The sequence below is a fragment of the Pungitius pungitius genome, chromosome 2 (assembly GCF_949316345.1).
Source record: "Pungitius pungitius chromosome 2, fPunPun2.1, whole genome shotgun sequence".
NCBI classification, from domain to species: domain Eukaryota; kingdom Metazoa; phylum Chordata; class Actinopteri; order Perciformes; family Gasterosteidae; genus Pungitius; species Pungitius pungitius.
The window spans coordinates 3,096,805-3,117,562 of NC_084901.1; the positions used below are offsets into that span (position 1 = coordinate 3,096,805).

Below are 20,758 nucleotides of genomic sequence, written 5' to 3' on the forward strand. Positions count from 1 at the left end.
TAAAGCTAGCTCGTAGCCGTCGGGAGCTAACGTTAGCTGCCTCGGTCCAGCCTGCGCTGCCTGCCATGGTGCCTTTAATAAAAGTTGCGGGCGACGGTGAAGTTTTTTGCGGGTAAAAAAGAAAAACCGCAAAGACGCCGGTTAGCTTTTTCTCGTGTCTCCAGATGGCCAAACAGAACAAAAGGCTAACACAACGTACCAAGCATTAAATATGTTATATTACCTTATGCTGTAATAACTCATGTTTATCCACGGTTGCTAAGGGAGATCCTCTTGCAGCTGGACACTGTTCTACGGACGCGGTAGAGAACTCTGTTACACGGTCCTTAGTTACCGAGCACACGAAGAACGGGCGTTCCTATTGGTCGGCCGATTCCTACCTAGATGGTGATTGGCGGACATCCTGAGGGAGAATGCAGAGTTGTCCTCACAGGCCTGTGGATGCTTTTTTTTTTCCTTTTACCTTGAAAATGTATCGGTTCAATGCAAAGGAGCCACACGGGCATGGAAAAAAAAAACATGTGAAATGGATTTGCCACTGTGAACAGTTAACATGAAAAGTAAGCTCAAGAAACTCCATGAATACAGCAACATTTCAGAATAATTTATTGCCAAGAATGTTACATGTAAAATGATTTCTTCTGCTCGGGATGTTGCAAACAATAAATATAAATAAATAAACACAAGTGCAAAAGACAATAATAATGTTCAATTATAAAATAAGGGGTCTAGTGTGTTAGATATTAAATGAATAGCAGAGAAGATTTGCAAAAACTTTCCTTGGACTGCAGGATGGGGGAGAACAGTCACCGGGGGTTCCAGGCTTTGTTTATGACTGCTGCTTTTGTGGAGGCGGGGCTCTTGGTCCTAATGGACCGCAGCGTCCTGCCAGAGGGAAGTGGCTAAAACAGTTTATGTCCAGGGTAAGAGGGGACAATCCTCCATGCTCGCTTCAGGGTCTTTGAAGCAAACAAGTCTCCTAGTGATGGCAGATTGCTGCCAATTACCCTGTCAGCAGAGTGAATGAAACGCTGCAGCGCACCCTTGACCTTGGCTGCATGAGTGTGAGATGATGATGGAGGAGCAGAAGATGGACTCAATGATGGCCGTGGAGAAGCGCACCTGTCTCATGAAGTACATTTGTTCCTGAGCCTTCCTAGGGATGGAGCTAATGTTGAACTCCTACTCGAGGTCCTGGGTTATGATGGAGTCCGGCCACAGCGCCGACGGGGGTATTGTGGGAAGCCAAGTTATACGTAATCACATGTCAGAGAGAAATGGGTCTCAATAAATTAAGTATTTAGTTTGCCCTTTAAACACATACATTTATTACATGTATTTTACAAGAAACATTCCACAGCGTTCCTAACAGCAGTGATCAGACATTCATTTAGCAGCTATTTGCTTTATTACACCACTGACTCAAGATTTCCTCAAATTAGTGTCTGCTCTATATATCCATTATAAGAGGACCTTTTCCCAAACTTCTGAAATTAAAATCTAGGAATGTGAGAATGACAAACAAAAGGCTGTTGTTGCTTGGTCAGTATTATACAGTATAAACAGTGGATTGCTTACTATTTCTAAAAATACAACATAATTGGAAATTCTATTATTTCTCATGGAAATATTTAATATTTTTATAATATTGTAATTAATGGCATTTTATTTAGTCCATTATGTGATTTGATAATTACAATGTTAAAAACAAGGGTTGTGAAGTATGGATGGGTAAGTTCATAATGTCCCTATTATAATGAAATTTAAAGTAAACCGTCAATGAACTGAAACGTAATCATGACTTTAAAATAGAGCAGTTCCATTCAGTGCAAAAACAAACTTTTCATAGAAAGGATTCCTGTCACTGAAGTGGTTTGTTGAATAATGAGACTTTCTCAGTAGACACACACAATGTCATCAGCTGTTAATTAAGGAATCCGCATCCGAGAGATAGCCTCTCTCTTTTAACAACATCATCAAACCCCTCCTCCTCCTCCATGTCACCTTCACCCCATAATCCCGCTCTGGTGTGTCCGCCACTAAAATGTCAGGCGGCAGGTCACATGGTGGCGTACATGGTTGAGCCTCTAGCCATTGCAGAGAGGGCAAAGGGTGACAGCTACTCCCTCCTTTGATTACTTTTGGAGTGTCCACATCAGGCGGTGGACGGACACCGCAGACCTCCGTCGACACACCGCCTGCCGCTGTTCTGTATTTCTCCGTCACTTGAATAGATGGAGTTTCCGGCGGGTCCGGACGTCCGCTACAGGATGCTTCGCCGTCGGTGAATCTCTCCACGTTGCCTATTTCGATTGAGGTTGGCGGTTTCTTCGGTGCGTCAGAGTATTGTGCACTAGAAACCTTCCTCTTGGTTCGGCACGATCCCCGTGATTGATCAGACGCTACGGTGGATTTCTTTGCGCGTGCACTCTTTGGTTGGTGAGATTGATCTCTTGACCTGGTCTGAAACGATAACGAGGGGAATTTGCACACGCTCTTCTTTGACGACAGCGAACTGCAACCGTCGAGGACGCTTGTGGCAGAGAGGCATTTTCTCCTCCCTCGCCTCACCGGCAGTGCAGCTGCAAGGGAACTGTCAAATTCTGGTCTTACCTGAAAGATGTACAGTAAAGGAACATCTGAATAAAAAATTTTTTTTTAAAACGTATTGCTCAAATGAATGCAAAAAGACAACTTACCCAAGAAGTTAGAGTTGAGCTGTTCTCGGCCTGTGTCTCTGTGAAGAACTCTTTGGGGTTGAGTGCTGCTCGGACTTCGGGCACATTTTGGAGTCTGGCTCCACGCACAGGCTGCTCCACGAACAGCAGGGGAGGCTTGTCTTTCTTTAAGGCTTTACGGGGCATTAATAAAAATCATCCCCGAAAACCTGTGGTGAATAAAAACATTAGTTTATAGAAGTTTCACTGCTGCCAGATCAAGCGTACTGTGAACGGGTCGAATGTCAACAAACCACCTTTGACGTTGAGTTACATCTTTGAACGTTTTCACTCGAAAAACTACTAACCCGCCATTGCACTCACCTAAATGCGATTCTTTAAGCGAGACATAACCATTATTGCAACAACAGATACGTGTATACAATGTTAGTTATTCCACTATTGCTGTTTAATATGAACTTCTTTTGTTTTCCGTCTTCTCGTTACTTAATCATTTCCCGGTTTCCACCATCGACGTATCTGATTGGTCCCAGCGAAGTCTTGTCTCGGTGCTATTGGTGAAATTTTATACCATGTGATCAAGGTGACGGGGGTGGCACCCACAGCGCCAAAATTCAAAAACGTCGCTGAGGCGAACAGACAGCATGTAAATAATAGGAAATGAAAGTATATCATAGATATCTTAGGTCGGCTGATTTAATATCAAATATGAAACACGTGTTTAAACTACTAGCAGGAGTCCAGCCGCGTGGAATTGCCTGAAACAGCACAATAATATGAAGGTATGGCTTTGTCAAGCTTTGCTATTTGTTACAATGGCGTATCGAGCTAGCTGTTTAGCTGTTAACCTAGGGGATTTTTAGCCATAGCTAACTTAGCTTAGCTTTCCAAACAGATGGCTGATGCCAAGCTTAGCCGAGGGAAAGCTGTGTGTTAACAAAGATCGGCGTGTGCAATAGCCGATCACCATTTTCTTCAGGTTTTATTGCAAACCAGATGTTTCATACTTAATCCTCATTTGGGGCCCTCGGGTATGACATTAATGTCAGTCCAAAGGACGTCACATTGAGCTCTGTTTAAACACTTTGTTACGTAACGTATTGTATTCAAGACTTTTTTTATCCGTATGTACACCTGTACTTGAAGTACAATGCTACGTTTGACACGGCGTACCGTAAAACAATGCAGCATTGATTTATATTAAACATGACTCCATTGTTGTTGCCCGATATAACGTTAGCTCGCTAACATTAGCCGATGAAAGAAAGCGGTGTGAGTCGATCGGATAACTTGTGCTATGCTTTTAGATTAAACACTAGACACTAAACATGTGTTGTTTACTTGCACCCGAGCTCGTCAGCCGTGGAATCCGCACGAAGCGGCAAACGTCGGTTTCCCCGAAGCACGTCGTCACCTGCCTGCGGACGTCCAACCAACGACTGTTGGTTCTAGAAGGCGCGGGTTGCCATGAAACAACGACCAACTGATCCGACGGGAAAAACGGCAACACTTTTTAACAATCGTAACAGCTTAAACAACTTAACGTTGCGTCCACGAGGAGGAGGAGGAGGGGGGGGAAAGGGACGACGACGTGGTACTTCAATTTGTGAGGTCCATCATTAACGTACCGGACCGCGCAGGCTTGGTGGAGTTCTGTCACATTGGCTGGTTTGGATTACACAGCGTCGATCAAAGTCGACCAACGCACTGAGAAAACGGTTTGAATCCAGGCTGGTTTTTCTTAACTGCTCGTTTGGCTGGCTAGTAGCTTGACTTTGTGTGCATACCTTCTGAAACGTTGATCGCCGGTAGAAATGGGGATTTCTGTGGGGTGCTGTGATGCATTCAGGGACAGGGATGAAAGCTGAGGAGGCTCATCTATTATATTCAAATGTTTGCTTTGCTCTTTTGTGTTTTTGTGCAGAATACCAGTGAGCACCAAGGAGCACTTTCAATTAATTGATGACCATGAGACAGAGCCCGAGGAGACCCCTGATCCTCAGAAGAAGAAAGTTGCCCTTTCAGCAAAATGACCCGCCGGCGGCAGAACCGCAAAGCAGAGCCTCTGGACCTTCGAAGTCGACCACCGGTCAGGGCTTCCCCGAAGGCGTCCGCATCATGGATCACCCCTCCGTGTCGGATACGCAGGTGGTGGTCATCCCCAAAACGGCGGACCTTCAGAGTATCATCGGGGCCCTCACTGCCAACGGCAAAGACTGTGGCGTCCAGGGACCCTACAAGTTCATCCTCTTGGGTGGGAGCGACCGCTCCGACAACGGATCCGTGTGTCAGCCTGCTGCTGGAGGCCATGATGACTTTGCCATTGGCGAACCGGTGAAGGAAGAATCATTGCCCAGCGCCTTGTCTCTCACTGGAATTAGAGCATGTATGGAGTTGATATTTCAAGTAGAAATGTGGAGTTTTGCTGTTTTATTTATTGCCTCTTTATAGCACTGACTTGGTTAGTCCTTCTCTCTTTTTTGTTGAAACAATGTTGGCACTTTTCTTTATTAGTGAATAAGGAACTGGACTGTGGCCCCTTAGATGACAGCCTCACCAACATTCAGTGGCTGGGCAAAATGAACACCTTCGAACACGACGCCGCGAAGCAGATGGCCTACAAGGAGAACCTAAACGCAAATCTTCAGGTCAGCTGCTCCTCTTTGTCACCTCGGTGTGAATGTAACTGTGGATGGGGAAATTTGTTTCTCAATGACCTGGCTACACTTTTACCCTCCTGTCTTTTACAGGCAGAAAGTGCACAGATCGATGCAGAGGCTGTTCAGCAACACGCGCCGGACAGGCCACCGTACTCCTACATGGCCATGATCCAGTTCGCCATCAACAGTCGGAAGAGCAGGAGGATGACACTGAAGGAGATTTACACGTGGATTGAGGAGCACTTTCCTTACTTCAGAGAGGGGGCCAAACCCGGATGGAAGGTACTTTACAACTGAGACTTGCTGAAACCGGCATTTAAGGTCATCTGGCAAATAGTTTTTAACTTTTTTTCTTCTTTTTTTTTTGTAAATGCAGAATTCTATCCGCCATAATCTTTCTCTACACGACATGTTCATTCGTGAGACGTCACCAGATGGTAAAATTTCTTTCTGGACTATCCGACCTGAGGCCAACCGATGCCTCACCCTTGATCAGGTGTACAAGGTGAGCACAACTGACCTCACGACCGACCCCTTTATAACGTTCTTCCGCATCTAAAACAGGGGAAGAAACCCTGACTTTGAACTAAGTTCTTGTTTTATTTTATTTGTTCCTCATTTTGACTATTGGATTGCGTCTCAGATCATTTTATGTTTTTTGGTTTCCAATCTTGATGGTTTTCTTCCCTTTTATTGCACATCTCTCTCTCTTGTTGCAGCCCGGCTGTGACCCAATGACTGCTCCTGTTCCGGTGCCACAACTTTTATTTCCCTACCAAGTAAGATGGCTTTTCCTCTCTCAGTCCCCAAGGAACAGTCTTCATCAGTAAGACCGAAGAAAGCAGGGACAGACAGACAATCAGACCCCCTTCCTTTGAACCGATGAGTGCAGCTCAGCTGGAGGTCTAAGATCTAGGGACTTCTTTTTATTGCAGGAGGAGATGATGTGAGCAGCAGGGAGCAGTTACTCCGCTTTAAGACCTGAAGCCCTGCCCAACGAGGACGTGCTTACACCTTTAGAAATGTATCCACGCTTCTTCCATATAGTGCAGGGCCAGTTATAAGAAGTCTATCTTGTCTGCAAACACAGGTTGTCCCTTAAGTGCGGTGAGGAAAGGCCACAGTAGGGCCACTGAGGCGGAACGCAGCTACAGCACAATCTGATTTGATGTCTTTTTTCTTTCTTTTTTTACAGCGACAGAAGCGGATGCTTTGCGATGCAAGAAAGACGCCGGCCAGCTCTGGTGAGTTAACAAAGATGGAAGGACATCGATAGGCTTAAATGAGCATGGGGTGGGGGGGGGGGAGGCAGGGGAGGCAGCTTGAACCTGGCCAAATTCCCCCAAATGGCTGTCATTTTAGAAACTAACTTTAGGATAATTGTTCATTTTAAAATACATGGCAGGGGCATCGAGATGCTCTGCTCTGATTTGTTGTCTTCTTTTGTCCACGCAGAGAGAAAGATGAAACCTCTTCTCCCTCGAACGGACTCCTACTTGGTTCCCATCCAGCTGCCCCTCACCTCCCCGGTCTTCCTGCCGACCCCGTTGACCCAGGTGCCGCCCTCTTCCTGGCAGCAGAAGCAGAACACGTCGCGCGGAGTCAAGAGAGTGCGCATCGCTCCTAAGGTAAAGGTGTTTGAAACCAGCCGACACTCACAATTTGCCGCCGGGAAGTGGGCACAAAGAGCTGTAACGTGCTTCTGCTGTGCGGCCCGACAGTTGACGCAGAGCGACGTGCCGCCGGCGGCGGCGGCATGTCCCCAGAAGGACGGAGACCTCCCGGTGAAGGAGGAGCCGGAATGCGTGCCGATCCATCGCAGGACTCCCACGGCCCCCCCGAAGAGACAAGGCGGCAGCTCGCGGCGCAAGCAGCGCCTGGTCCACTCCCTGCACGAGGAGCCCGTGCTCCTCTGCCCCGACAACACCTTCTTCGACTCCGGCGTCGTCTCCGACGCGTCGACCTTCCAGGAGGTGCGCGACGCGGAGGAGACGCAGCAGCAGCAGCAGCAGCAGCAAAGCCCCGATCGGGACTTCTCCTTCAAGACGCCCATAAAGAGCGGCGGCCACCTGACCTCCTCCACGCCCAGCAAGCCCCCTTGTCAAGCGCCCCCCGAGCCCTGGAAAGTGACCCCCGTGGGCAAAGGGAGCCAGAGCGTCCTGGACTTCAGCCCCATCCGCACCCCCGGGGGCCCCGCCATCACCCCGCTGCACGACTACACCACCTTCAGCTTCAACAGCACCCCCTTTAAGGACTGGCAGCTGTTCAGCTCCCCCCGAGAGCCGCTCGCGCCGGCCCCCGGGGTGGCGGCGGCGGCGGCGGGGGGGGACTCGGCCGTCGGAGGCCTCCGAAGCGGCTGCTCCCGGGAGCTGCTGCAGGCGGCTAACCGCTCGATCACAGAGGGCCTCATCCTGGACACGATGAACGACAGCCTCAGCAAGATCCTGGTGGACATCAGCTTCACCGGCCTGGACGGCGAGGACCTGGGTATGGCCAACATCAGCTGGGGCGAGTTCATCCCTCAGTTCAAGTAGCTGCCGGGGGGGGGCGGCGGCGGACAGAAGGCGATCCGTTTGAATCGCGTCAACGAGTCGTCTGTTTTCTGAAACACTATAGGAGGGGGACTTTTTTTTGGTTTCCGGGTCATATCAGCAAGCTGCTTACTCGTCGTCCCTTCAGGCCAGATGTTCTTCACCTCTGGCTTTTTCATCCGTGCCGTCGCACCTGCTTCTTTTGTCTTGTGTTCTGTTTCCTTTGATCCTTTATCCTACCTGTCATATCTGTCTGCTCTCGAAGGAGAAATGTATTTGTGTGTGTGTGTGTGTGTGTGTGTGTGTGTGTGTGTGTGTGTGTGTGTGTGTGTGTGTGTGTGTGTGTGTGTGTGTGTGTGTGTGTGTGTGTGTGTGTGTGTGTGTGTGTGTGTGTGTGTGTGTGTGTGTGTGTGTGTGTGTGTGTGTGTGTGTGTGTGTACGTACACATACACCTAATGTATGTCGAATTTGCACATTTTAATATATAATTTAGCTTTTGCATTTGTGAATGAAAAGACGATATGGCCATCGATGTGCTTTCCGTTCCCTTTTGGTTCAGGCGGCCTCCTGGATTTCCCCCGTTTAGTTTGTGAGATTGTTGGCAATAAACAATGGCAAAGTACAAATAGCACTAACAGCAATGGGATTGTCTGTGCGTCACTCGCTTGCACCGCTTTGAAGGGGATGCTTAGCATGCAGGTGCTCCGCAGGGCAACACCATAATAGAAGGTAACTTTGGTGGCAGAAACTGAGAATTCTATGCGTATCCAGCAGATTTGTTGGGTTTTCAGTAAAGTTTCAATTATTTTTCTGTAAGAACAAATAGGAATTAGGGGCAAAGCTTCTCTTGTTGTCTTTTTAATGCAGCGGAAATTGAGGTATTCGCCGTTTTTGAAATGCCACACATCAACGTAAGGCTTCGATCGCGCCTTCCGGTTTGTTTGTGTGGGAGAGGTTTTGCAATTGTGTCGATCTGTAAGAGGGAAATGCTGTTTGTAGCAAAGCAGGTCCCAACTTCCTCCTCGTAAAACGGCTTCTGAGACTCTGGATAAACGGCTGATGTCGGTGCCTCAAAGAGATTTTCTCCCATTTCAAAAAATTCTAATAAACTGCAGTACAACATGGGTTGAAACTACCGAGTGTTATTTAAAATTGAATAAAGCTGGAAAACAATTTATGGATTGTCTTTTTCATTTGAAATCATTTTATTGGTTTCAGAAAACGTTGTACAATTAAGACTTTAGCAGAGATTTAGATGTTCATGGAGAATATTCAGCATCCCTTACTGTCCAACGTAAGCAACTTAGAGTCCAATGCACAAATATCAAGTATTAGGGAATAATCAGTCAAATTAAGTTAAGTCATATACAAAACTGTTTCAGCTTTGTTGTAGTTTATTCTGTTTTTTTTACCACGAAAACCTGTTAAAATCGTTAAGACCGATGCTTTAATCACAGATTTAAAACCCACTAAAACACTTTGCACTTATTCAAGGTTGAATCCAGTGGCGCGAGATGTTCAGAAGGTCTTCACTTCCTGTTGAGTCACTTCTAGAAGGATCTGCAGCTGCTTGCTGCAGTAGTCTGGGAGCGCACAAAGAGGGTCAGAGTGGACAAAGCGTTTCATTCCTTGCATTCTTTCGGTTTAAAATGTCGGGGGGCGAGACTCACCAAAGATGCGTCTGAGCCTGCGTGGTAAGCGATAGCGGTGCACCGTCACGTAGTAGACCGGGATCCCGGTGAGCGTGAGAGCACAGCTGATCCCGGTGTTCCAGGGGTCCGAGTACAGAGACAGACCCACGATGAAGAAGCAAACCACGGTGAAGGTTCCCGCGACGGCTAGAGGCACCTTTTTTTTTTTTTTTTTTTTGGAGTGGTCAAAGAGAGCAAATAAAGGAGGAAAAAACAGGAGACGATGCTTTTTTTTTTTTTTACCCGCTGACCTTGAAAGGGCGCAGGTGGTCGGGGAAGCGATGCCGATGGACGATCAGGCCCAAGGTTGCCAAGGCGATGAAGAACCAGCGGGAGAAGGAGACGAAGTTGATGAGCTGGTAGATCTCTCCGGTGGTCAACACCAGCACCATCAGGGGGTACTGGAGACAGACAACGCAGCTATGAGCTCTCTGTGACTTTAGTGTAAACTATTAGAGTGAAGGCTATTTCAATTTCAGGATTATGTACTATTGAGATATATATATATATATATATCTTTCAGGGGACATTTTCAGATTCGAATAGGTTTTGACTAGAACGGATCCTTCTTGTCGGCCTTTAAGTTGCTCTCCGTGGTTCTGACACTAATATCAGTGTTTAGGTGATTTAGTGTTCACTGTGTTATCTTTATTTTAATGTCTAGGATAGTTCTGTTGCGTCGTTGCCAAACGAAAGCGGATTGTATGGAAGTGAATGAAAAAAGTGCCCCCAAACGTCTGACTTGATTCTCGGTCTTTTCGTTTTTCTAGCCACTAGAGACGGAAAAAGTCCAGTTTTAACTTGGTTAATGTGGCTCAAAGTGTTTTTTTTACCAGGAACAGCACGGCCGGCAATGGCGTGCGTCTGCGGATGTGAATCATGGAAAAGATTTGGGGCCAGTGGCCCTCCCTGGCTCCCACGAACAGCATCCTGCAACGCAACCAGTTAAAGGACTCAAAGTATCACAAGAAGGCAACAACCGCGCCGCGTTCTCCGGGGTCTGCGCGCGCAGGTCACCTGGGCGACCCGAAGATGCCGCCGTTGAGCGCGCCGAGGCAGGACACCGCCACCAGAAAGGGGATCACGGGGGCCATTCTCTGCAGAGCCCGGTTGGCAAAGGTCTGCAAAGAGAGAGAGAGAGAGAGATAGAGAGAGACCCACGGGTTATTTCCCCCCCTACCCTCTCTAAACGCACAAGCGGTTCCCCATCAATCACAGCACTGACCACGGCCACGGCGTCGGACAGCAGCAGCTCGGCGGGGGTCATCACGGCGAAGTAGGCCACGTTAACGAGCACGTAGCACACCGTCACCGTCACGATGGAGAAGATTATCGCCAGCGGGATGTTCCTGCCGAGACCAGGTCGTTTTTTTTTTTTTTTTCTTAAAGGGATGGATTTGAGCGGTGAGCGGGTGGGTAATACCTGTTTGGGTTTATGACCTCTTCTGTGATGTAGTTCAGATAAAACCTGAGGGGGGAGAGGACACACAACGGTCATGGAGACGGGGAGGGGGGGTGGGGGGGACGGCTCGGTGCGCGGCGCCGAGGGTCGCTTACCATCCGCCGTACGCATACAGGCCGTTGTAGAAGGCCAGTGGCAACCTGTGCAGCGTTAACGAGTCCACCTCAAAGCCGTTCTGGAAACTCTGGGTTTTCCCTGGGCACAAACGTCATCGGTCATTTGACAGGACCTACCCCCCCCCTGTATCCTCACCATGACCTCCCCGCCCACCTTTGGCCAGTGCGACGACCCCAGGGACGATGATGAGGACCAGAGCGAACATCTTCACGAAGGTCAAGGCGATCTGAGTGCGGGAGGCCAGGGCCACGCTCCAGCAGTTGACGGCCACCACAAACGCTGCAAAAGACAAACCGCTGCAAAAGACACATGTCTGCGTGGCGCTGGCGTGGGCGCGAGAGGAAAAGCACACTCACTCAGTCCCAGGACGCTGACCAGCTTGATGAGCGGCGCGGGAGCAACGCAGGGCGCGTAGAACGGCTCCACCACGTAGCGGCCGAAAGCCAGGGCCACGTAGGACGTCACGGCCGGCCTGGACGGGGGAGGACGTGCCTGGTTTACGTGCTGCGATTGAACCGCCCGCTGGGTTCAAAAGCAAACCGGGGGGGGGGGGGGGGGGGGGTGGAGGGGGGCTTAAAAAAAAAAAAACAATCCCCAACCCACCTGATGAACAAGCACTCGCTCCAGAGACGCAGGAAGGCGGGCAGCGGGCCCAGCGTCTCCAGCAGGTAAGTGTAGTGGCCCCCGGATTTTGTAAAGGTGGTGCCCAGCTCAGCGTAGCATAGGGCCCCTGATGGAGCGCAGAGGGGGGGGGGGGGGTGGGGTTGTTATCAGTTTCTGTGTTGGTATCTGAACTGTATCTAATGCAGTTTGCTTTGATTGGGTTTTGGGGTTTTGGTCGTTCTAGCTGAGGTTAATTTCCCGCTGCCACAACATTTTGGTAAACAACATGGGTTGCCATGGCGATTAGCTCACACATCCATGTCCCTCTTTATGAACCTCAGGCTTTTCTTCTAGCACCCAGCCATTAGCTCCAGTAACTCAAACAGTATACATGCAAAACCTTTGACGTTCCTCTCGGCACTAATTGTGACATTATTCATTTGGCAATTTGATGCATGGGGGGAAAAAATAAAGCAAATATAAATTGACAAATAAAAGTAATCAAAAACTATTCAATAGATTAACAAAGGATATAATCACTGTAAAAAAAAAAGAGTATTGTTATTTAGTATGGTCTGTCCCACACGGGGCCCCCGTCCTACCGCACAGCGAGAGCACCCCGCACAGCAGCCACACCAGCAGGGAGAGCCCCACGCTGCCGCTGTTCACCAGGACGCCCTTGGGTGCGATGAAGATGCCGCTGCCCACCACCGTGCCGATGATGAAGCACACGGCGGGCAGCAGGCCGATCTCCCTCCGCAGATGCACCACCTCGTCCTCCTCCGTCGTCGTCTTTTCCTCCTCCGCCGCCTTCGCCTCCTCCTCCTTCGCCTCCTCTTTCCTCATCCGCGTCCCGTCCATCGGCTCCGAATAACAGGCAGGAAGAGACCAAAACCGGCCTCAACAACAAGGTCTCCTCCCCCCCCTTCCCCCCTAACTTGTCCTGGGTGTTTTTCTCCTCCCCTCAACACCCCTCTCACCCCTCTCACCCCAATCAGCCAGTCCGAGCCAGGGAACAAAGCCTGCTCTCTTTCAAACCTCAAGTAATTACTGCAGTTTAAAGACTCGTCACGTTCCGGCGTTGCACACTAGGTGTATGTGTGCTCTCTCACCCGTGTGTGTGTGTGGGGGGGGGGGGAGGGGATGTGTTTGTGTGTACAGCTTGTGTAAAGCTTGACAGGCCATGGGGGGTTGGGGGTAAAGGGGACAGTGTGATGCAGGGGCAGCTGCACGGACTGCAGGGGTGTTTCACAATAAGAGGTTTAAACAAAAAAAAAAGTGCCTTCTCACACACACACACACACAGACACACACACAGGCATAATATGTGTGCAATATTTCACCTCATCAGAGAGAATCACACAGGCTTTTTCCTCTCCTTTATTTTTCGAGTTGACTGACCACTGTATGAATGTCAGTTTCACTCCATCGGTCGCTGTAGCTCTGCTTGTTAAAATTCCTCCACACCCACTACCAACTGGACCAATTTCATCTGCATTCACATTGATGCACTCAGAGCCAAAGGCAGATAGAGAAGGTAAGGCTGGATTTCATGGCCCTTAAGAGTCAGCATCACAGGACCGTGTGACTGATCTAAAAGGTTTGTTTATTTTAGATGCTAAGAAGCATTTTTCTTCTCTGGCCTTTTTTTTTTAAATGAACTATAACAAACAAGTCACAAAGTCAATAAAACTTGAGCGTCATAATGGTGACCTTTTTTACGAGCCTGCTGTACTCACAGAGACCGCATTGCTGTGTGTAGACTGCTTTGATGGTTCTCTCCTTTTCACCAGCAGAGAGAACTTAACAACTCGACTTGGCAAAGGATTCAATTTGGGCAAAGCTGGGTGAACTTTGTTTTTCCCTCCAGAAGATGGCGACCTCATCTCACACTATAGGCCTGCTGGATTAAAAAAAAAACAACTTTGGAACTCAGTCAGTATCAGAAAGGGAAACGTGTATATGAATAATCATGTAATTCTAATTAGATACAAACATCGGTTGGAATCCAAACTGACGTTCTGATTTCATCAGAAAATGAAATAAAACCTCTTCATTCTTTCTGTATCTCCTGATGTATTATCCATATCAAGGATCACTATATACTGATCACTATATACTTTCCTCAAGGAGGAATCGCCATTGGCAACCAGCCAATTACAAGCCCCAACATCCCAAATAATGTTGACTAATGTTTTACTTTAATAGGCCTAGAAAATAAATGGCCATGTTAACAGCATTATTAAATCATCACTAATTCGAATTAAATACACCATCTGCCCAGCACTTTAGGTGACCCAGATCAAATCCAAATTATTGATTAATCGAAATCCTAATTACTGTGTATTTATGGCATCTTACGGTTTCGTTTTATTTTGAAATATTCGTATTTTCGGGTGTCGCGCTTTGCGTCTCTTTCGAGGCTCAAAATGTTTTAAAAAGTGATTAGCAAATACTAATTGACCCAATCCTTCCTGTTTTCTTGGTTTTAAATATTTGTCCTGGTATTTCTTATTCATCGATCGAACGGTCTATAAAAACGTAAACCGTGACCACTTGTTATGTTGACGCCTCACACTGTGCGCAGTGCGCATGTCCACTTCTAAGGTTTCGATTAAGACGCAAAGCCTGTCAAAACGAAAGTGAACCTCACGCGTTGGATGAGATGGGTCTTGAATCAGCTGAGATGAGAAACAGACCGTGAAAGAAAACATCTCTTCTCCCGCAGGACGATTCTCTCTCTCTCTCTGTTTGTCTCCTTTTGTTTTTTCCTTTAGGTGAACTCAAATGAGTGCGTGGATGTCTGGAAGGCACTGGAGGATTCTCTCCTTTTCGTCTTATAGTGACCGATATTCTGGTGAGTTTTCCTACCGATTGAAAACCTGCGCTTTGTGATGAATGCGGCTTAAAAAGTGGCGGCGGCCCCGTTGTCTTCAGTAGATTTTTACTCGTGTACAATATGTGAGATCATTTGGAAAAATGATCATCTAATTAAGTAACACAGAAAACCAAAGAATGCATTTATATCAAATGTATAGGTATATAAAGACAGGTGTTTACACCCTGTAACTATTCACACAATGTTTTTTTCTCTTTACCATCAATCACTCACGTGCGCAACAGTGACATAGCAAACTAAAAACTGACCTTGGATCCGTGTAAAATAAGCATCTCCTGTTCAATGGGCCTCACGTCTTCCTCACTCTCTGTGGAACGTTCCGTGAAGCTATTTTGCATCCAAACCTCACCGTTGTGTCATTTGTATTTTCTGACAGGTCCTGTCACGGGAATGAGAGGCCTCCCCAACCACCATCTGTCCTGCTGTGTGAACACTCTGCTCCAGACTTTCTCTGCCACCTGGGAAATAGGGGACCTACTGGACAAGTAAGAATACACTCGAGTTGTTTGTTCATATCAACGGCGATAATAATTACCGGGGCGAACAAAGCGCGAGAGACGCTGTGCGATTGAGAGGGTTTCGTTTGACCCGGATGGATCGCTTTCGCTTGAGTCTGAACGCATTTTACAACGGTAAATAATACACCTTTGTATCCTTCTATTTACTGAGGTACACAGATGAGCCTGGGCTACAAACGTGAGTAATGAACTCACTGCACTGACAACAAGGGGACAAGCTAATTCACTACTCATTGTACTCCACTGTCCGCTAATATTTTGGAGGTTTTGTCAAGCGACCCATGACGCATAGCATGCCAGAATAAGTCATGTTTTGTGTAACAACAACTATTTAAACTGTGTGTAAACTCCGTGCTGCATCACTTTGGGTTATATATGCTATGTCAACATATCAACAATTTGGCGAACCAGTGAAAATGACAATAGATAATAATGGAATAAAAAGTAACGAGCGTCTCTCAGCTCGCTCGAAATAAATGAAGACTAATGAGGTTTTCTGAATCGCACAAGGTGGGAAGCGGCTGGCGGGAGAGCGGACGATCGCAACGTCCCCCTCCAGCTGAAGAGGGTTCTTGCCGCCATGAGGAGCGACAGCCCTCGGCCTGCTCCTCATCGCGACTTCCTCCTCTCGCTGGACAGGAACTGTGTGCGACGTAAGCGAAAGACAAACCCTGCGGAATGTTCTGACACCGATGTGATTTATCTCCATAAAACCTCTGACAAATGTTTCACAGTCAACACGCAGCACGACGCCGACGAGGTGTTCCTCTCCATCTTGAACTTCATGCAGCAGCAGATGGACGACAAACCTCTGGTTGGTCTTCGACCCTGGACCTCATCCTTCCACCTGTGTGAGCACCTTCCGTAAACGCGCTCGCGTTCATGTTTTCCTCTGCCAGGCTCTGGAAATCCAGAATCTCTACAGGATTTCCGCCAAGACGTACCTGGAGTGTTTGGAGTGTAACTCCGTCCAGACTCTGAACACCTACATGCTCGGCCTGCCTCTGCACGTGAAGGAAGATCACGACTCCCTGGTGCGGTTTGATCTAGGAAATATATCGTCATACTATACTCTTTTACCAAATATCTGACGAGAAGATTGACGCGAGCTGCTCAGCTTTTCTTGACTTAGCTTAACTTAGCTTAACTTAGCTTAGCTTAGCTTAACTTAGTTTAGCTTAATTTAGCTTGGTGTGTCCGGCGTGATAGTGATCTCTGTCTGTAACACTTCAAAACATGTGTCTCAATGTGTCATTTTACTACTTTAACTTTCCTGAAGTCATGCTTAAAATAATTCTTAACCTTTTTAGGAAGGCTGCATGACTTCCTTCTTTGAGCATCAGGAGCTCAAGGGCATCAATTGCTGCTTTTGTGAAAAATGTGGGAAAAAGACGGCATCCAAACAGGTGAGCCTTGATTTAAATGGTCCACAGAAAGTGTGAAACACCGGAGTCAACCATCTCGTAATTTTTTTCATCAGGCTGTTAAGCTGCTCTCCCTGCCTCGTATCTTGTGCGTGCACCTGAAAAGGTTTCGGAATCACGAGGGTTTCACCCGAAAACTCGACTGCCATGTAACCTTTCCAGAAACCTTTGACTTCCCCGAGACCGTAAAAGACGCGTTCTCTTCCGACTTTGCTCAGGTACGTAGAAAGAAATATTCTAAAAACATCTACGCGTTTGGATCTTCTGACATCCGTCGACTTCATTTATTCTTCCAGAATGACTGCAAGTACACATTGCATGGAGTGGTAGTGCACTCTGGGTATGCGATGTTCGGTCACTACACCGCCTACGTCCGCCACGGGGTGGACCGGCCCTGGTACTACGCCGACGACAGCCACGTGCAGCAGGTCCGTCCGATCCGACAAAGTCTGTCTTGTTAAATATGATCATTCGATGTGATGATGTCATTCGTTCATGTGGCCTTGCGGTAATACGGTGGATCTTTAAGGTCGAGTGTGTCAGACCCGACGGCCTCTAGTGGGGAGGTTGCAGATTTTAACCTGAAAGCCTGTAGGAGAGCTGGGGGGGGGTCCCTAAAACTATTAGTTAAATGCTTGAACTCTCCACTTGTTACAGAAGAATTTGTGTACAGCTGCTGTAACGCAGTTTTATGCAGATGTGTGATTGATTTGGCCCGTTGTTTCCCACACACAGGTCTCCTGGGAAGACGTGCAGAGCTCGTACGGAGGACCAAGAAGGTGATTCATGCTAAACTGCGTTAGCTAGATGATTTATGATGGGTGGTTCTGGCTTAACAGGATCACGGAGTGCCTCACGGCTCTGTAATGGTTCCCCTCATTATTTAGTCACGCCGAAGGGGGTGACCTCCATTTACGGCCTCCATTCGCTTTAAGATCTTTCCGAACTCTGTTTCGTACATTTCCATTCGTAAGATGTATAATGCTGTTACTCCTACAGACACACGGCATACATGTTAATGTACAGAAGAGGACCGGAAGACAATGGAAGACAGCCTGAACTTTCCGGCTGAGCAGATGAATGCAGATGATTCATACCCGAGTTTGTGGTGCAATATTAGAATATTACAGGAATATAACATTATATATATATATAAATATATGTGTGTATCGGCTCGATCTATTGTGTTGTATTGTGGTTATATTGTACACGGTGTGGGATTTTGCATTGATTTATTTTGAGGGTTAGGGTTTATTATTTTTGCTTATTAAGTTACTGAGATTGTATTTCAGCACATTGATGACAGACAGCAGCAGGTGGCGACAGAGACTCGGCACACAGAAGGTTTTTCCACCGCAGACCACACACACACACACACACACACACACGCACACTGAACACACTCAGTTGGGAGGGAGGGGGTTGGTTTGAAAAAAAAGAAATGCTTAGCTTAGATATTCAATGTTTTGGGGGAAATACCGTCTATTGGCGTCGGTGTTCATTTTCCTGACACTGCTGTAAAATATGAGTCATCCATGAAGAGCAATGAACTTGGTTTCTTTTTGTCATTTTGGGCTGCCAAAAATAAAAAATAAACTAATTTCATGTGTTGCTTTTTCTCACAATCTGCCAGCCCTAATACAAGCTAAAAAATAACATATTTGGGATGAGGCACCTTTGTTTATATGACTCTTATTAATGCAGCAACACCAGTACACCTGTGTTCAAAATCTGTAGCCTGCTCTGTATGTATGAAAAAAAAACAATGTCGCCGTTAAAACCACTGCTTGGAATAGGCCGTCAGCAGAGCCTCTAAAGTTCCAGTTCGCTTCGCCAAGAGTCTGGGGACCGTGTGAAATGGTGCCTATGTGCTGCGGGGCTCTGACAGAATGGAACATGTCTGCGCGGGGGCCGCTTAGTCGTCTCGCTGCCTTAAAGGCACGAGCCAAGCTCTCTGCACGGGGGGTATCTGCATCGCACATTCGCACCAAAGTCCAGGCGTGTCTAGATTTGAGTCAGAGTGGCACTGAGATCTCGCCTCAAGTGCAGAGAAAACTTCCAACTATCCGTAACGCTGCACAGCAACGGACTGTAGAAGCATTTCCAGTAACTTGACCTATAAATTCAGAAAGGGGCCATTGTGCACGTCGACTTTTGTGACGTCTTCCACGCTTTCACCTGAGTATATTTTCAAATTCAGGACTTCTATCTGAATCTTCTGTGGTATTTGTACTTTAAATTAAGTCAATTATCTAAATGCTTCCTGCACAACTGTCGCATTATCATTGTTACTGTGTAGGCAGCATTTTGATGCATTATCTTGTCAAGCTAACTTTAAATATAGTGGAGTAGTTTAATCAATGTATCTATATATTCATTGAGTCAGAGGTGTTGTTGGTGCATCTCCACTATCCAGTGCGCCAAAGAAGAAACAACAAAGAACTGATTATTCTCTTTGAAGGCTTCTGATTAATGATTAATGCTTTATTACCGCGTGTCAGGTAGACGTTAGAGAAGCACCTGTCCGGCACCACCCAGACTTTGACCACAACACAGACATGAACCCCCCCCCCCCCCCCCACACCCCCAAGGCTGTAAAGGCTGACTGAACGTCTGCTCGTCCTTGTTTCTTTCCCCCAGCACATGTCTCCGGCCCCTTGGATGCAGCGGCGCTTTATGGCGGATCATAATCCGTGCGGTCGAGTTTCTTAAGCTCTTTTATCTTCATCGGGGGGTCAGCGGGCCAGCCGAGGGTACCTGGTGTTCCATTGTTTTGGCACATCGTCGTGCCAAAAGCGATGGCGATTGACGCTATAGATCAATAAGCCCGAGGCAGGCATATGTTCGCGAGGCCCCGTTAATGATATTCCTCAGGCTCGGCAGTGTGGCAACTCTCAAAACCGCTTTCTCTGGAGAAGATCCATTCATCTTTCCTCGTCATTGTTGATGCGTGTTTACCAGTTACTAGGTGAGCACCGCCACGTATGCATCAGGAAGTGGAATTTGGCCATTTTGAGAACTCTGAAGTCGTTCCCTTTCTTGCGTGGAGGATTTGCCCGTCTCAGATGGCTGCGGGCCGCGGACCATTCCGGGCCCGACCTCGCCGTGCTTCATGTCACTGCATGTGGAACATCTTAAATGCATGCGACGGGAGAGAACATCCACCAACAGGGAGAACGGGAGAGAATGCACGTTGCCTTTGCAGGGAAGTGAGGCTGCCGCTTTCATTCAGAATTTGACGCATTCATCGCACAGTCCTCTCACAGCCTCAAAAGGGAAGTCAACTCATTCATGCAATGTCTCTACACGGTTCCCCTTTTTTCTGCTCGTGACAGAGGCGGTGAGTCGCGGCTCGTCGTGTAATGTTTAGGCCGTCTTATTGCAGGAATGCACCCCTACGAGAGGCCTTTGTTCCCCCCCGTAGTGTCCATACAGAGACCCCTTCTAACTGCCCCTCATCTGCTCTTATCCTAAACGACCTAATCTCACCGCATATCTCCACATCCCTCAGGGGTGGCAAAGCAGCTGAGCACACACGGCCATCGTTTGGGTTTCGTGGACGTTTTACATCGGAAATGATAATCTCTTTCGCTGTTTCCTCGTCCAAAGTCCAGGCCAGGTGAGCACGGTGCTTTGGAAGGTTTCTGCATGACTTAAATATTCCCTCTCATGTAACAAAACAGGTAAACTATATAAAGGAGAAAAATCTAAAAAAGGACTCTGCTTATTTCTTCATGGAAATGGAATCCTGCATAATTGAAATGACCCAAATTCCAAAGATAGCCACCAAAGAACATTGGCCGTCATGTGATCTGCTTTAATTTGCAATCTGTGACTTTCACTTCTAATTGGAAAAAAAAGTTTGCTTACGTTGTAGCTCACATGTAGGCCGTAGCCTTCAGCTGTTCAGGCGTGAACACATGAATCGATCGGTAATGTACTCGTATGCGTAGTTGGCTGGAATTTGTTGCACAATTGCCTGCGTTCGAGGAAAGAAGCCTTATCTTTCCCCCTGTGATTTCTAATAATCTCCTCTCTGGTGGGAGAAGAGGAGTCTGGTCAACGCGACGTTAGCCTCTCTTTACGTGTTCAGTTGTCCTCCCCGAGAGTTCTGGCAGTCTGAGCGTAATAAATACAATGCATCTGCTGAATGAACTGAAAAGAAAGAAAAATTG

The 20,758-nt window shown here is 47.4% G+C and overlaps 4 protein-coding genes across 8 annotated transcripts; 2 read left to right on the forward strand and 2 right to left on the reverse strand.

The window, feature by feature from the left end:
• Positions 1-650: 650 nt before the first annotated feature.
• Positions 651-4,558, reverse strand: rhno1 (RAD9-HUS1-RAD1 interacting nuclear orphan 1). Of its 3 annotated transcripts, none has more exons than XM_037460304.2 (3): positions 4,466-4,558; positions 2,700-2,887; positions 651-2,613 (listed from the first exon to the last, which is right to left on the reverse strand). In XM_037460304.2, the coding sequence occupies exons 2-3, from the start codon at positions 2,862-2,864 to the stop codon at positions 1,918-1,920; spliced, it is 861 nt and encodes a 286-aa protein (XP_037316201.2). In that variant the 5' UTR covers positions 2,865-2,887; positions 4,466-4,558; the 3' UTR covers positions 651-1,917. The 3 variants fall into 3 exon arrangements, with proteins under 3 accessions (XP_037316201.2, XP_037316199.2, XP_037316198.2); XM_037460302.2 differs by lacking the exon at positions 4,466-4,558 and adding an exon at positions 4,020-4,111; XM_037460301.2 differs by lacking the exon at positions 4,466-4,558 and adding an exon at positions 3,042-3,198.
• foxm1 (forkhead box M1) lies at positions 3,266-9,036 on the forward strand. 2 transcript variants are annotated; one of them, XM_037460238.2, is made up of 9 exons: positions 3,266-3,460; positions 4,603-5,064; positions 5,193-5,326; positions 5,429-5,620; positions 5,715-5,843; positions 6,058-6,117; positions 6,534-6,582; positions 6,794-6,966; positions 7,060-9,036. In XM_037460238.2, the coding sequence occupies exons 2-9, from the start codon at positions 4,641-4,643 to the stop codon at positions 7,870-7,872; spliced, it is 1,974 nt and encodes a 657-aa protein (XP_037316135.2). In that variant the 5' UTR covers positions 3,266-3,460; positions 4,603-4,640; the 3' UTR covers positions 7,873-9,036. The 2 variants fall into 2 exon arrangements, with proteins under 2 accessions (XP_037316135.2, XP_037316136.2); XM_037460239.2 differs by lacking the exon at positions 3,266-3,460 and adding an exon at positions 4,111-4,396.
• A 2-nt stretch (positions 9,037-9,038) lies between these two features.
• Positions 9,039-12,839, reverse strand: si:ch73-352p4.8 (cystine/glutamate transporter). The gene is made up of 12 exons (XM_037460262.2): positions 12,345-12,839; positions 11,743-11,869; positions 11,496-11,611; positions 11,293-11,418; positions 11,118-11,217; positions 10,984-11,028; positions 10,786-10,909; positions 10,578-10,681; positions 10,394-10,490; positions 9,812-9,961; positions 9,540-9,717; positions 9,039-9,452 (listed from the first exon to the last, which is right to left on the reverse strand). The coding sequence occupies exons 1-12, from the start codon at positions 12,601-12,603 to the stop codon at positions 9,388-9,390; spliced, it is 1,491 nt and encodes a 496-aa protein (XP_037316159.2). The 5' UTR covers positions 12,604-12,839; the 3' UTR covers positions 9,039-9,387.
• Positions 12,840-13,153: 314 nt separating this feature from the next.
• usp18 (ubiquitin specific peptidase 18) lies at positions 13,154-18,184 on the forward strand. 2 transcript variants are annotated; one of them, XM_037460286.2, is made up of 12 exons: positions 13,154-13,279; positions 14,520-14,599; positions 15,018-15,126; positions 15,311-15,337; positions 15,670-15,812; positions 15,894-15,973; positions 16,059-16,193; positions 16,470-16,565; positions 16,640-16,801; positions 16,880-17,011; positions 17,319-17,362; positions 17,583-18,184. In XM_037460286.2, exons 2-12 carry the CDS (start codon positions 14,530-14,532, stop codon positions 17,653-17,655), a joined length of 1,071 nt encoding a protein of 356 aa, XP_037316183.2. In that variant the 5' UTR covers positions 13,154-13,279; positions 14,520-14,529; the 3' UTR covers positions 17,656-18,184. The 2 variants fall into 2 exon arrangements, with proteins under 2 accessions (XP_037316183.2, XP_037316185.2); XM_037460288.2 differs by lacking the exons at positions 13,154-13,279; positions 15,311-15,337 and having other exon boundaries at positions 13,698-14,599.
• The last annotated feature ends 2,574 nt before the right edge of the window (positions 18,185-20,758 follow it).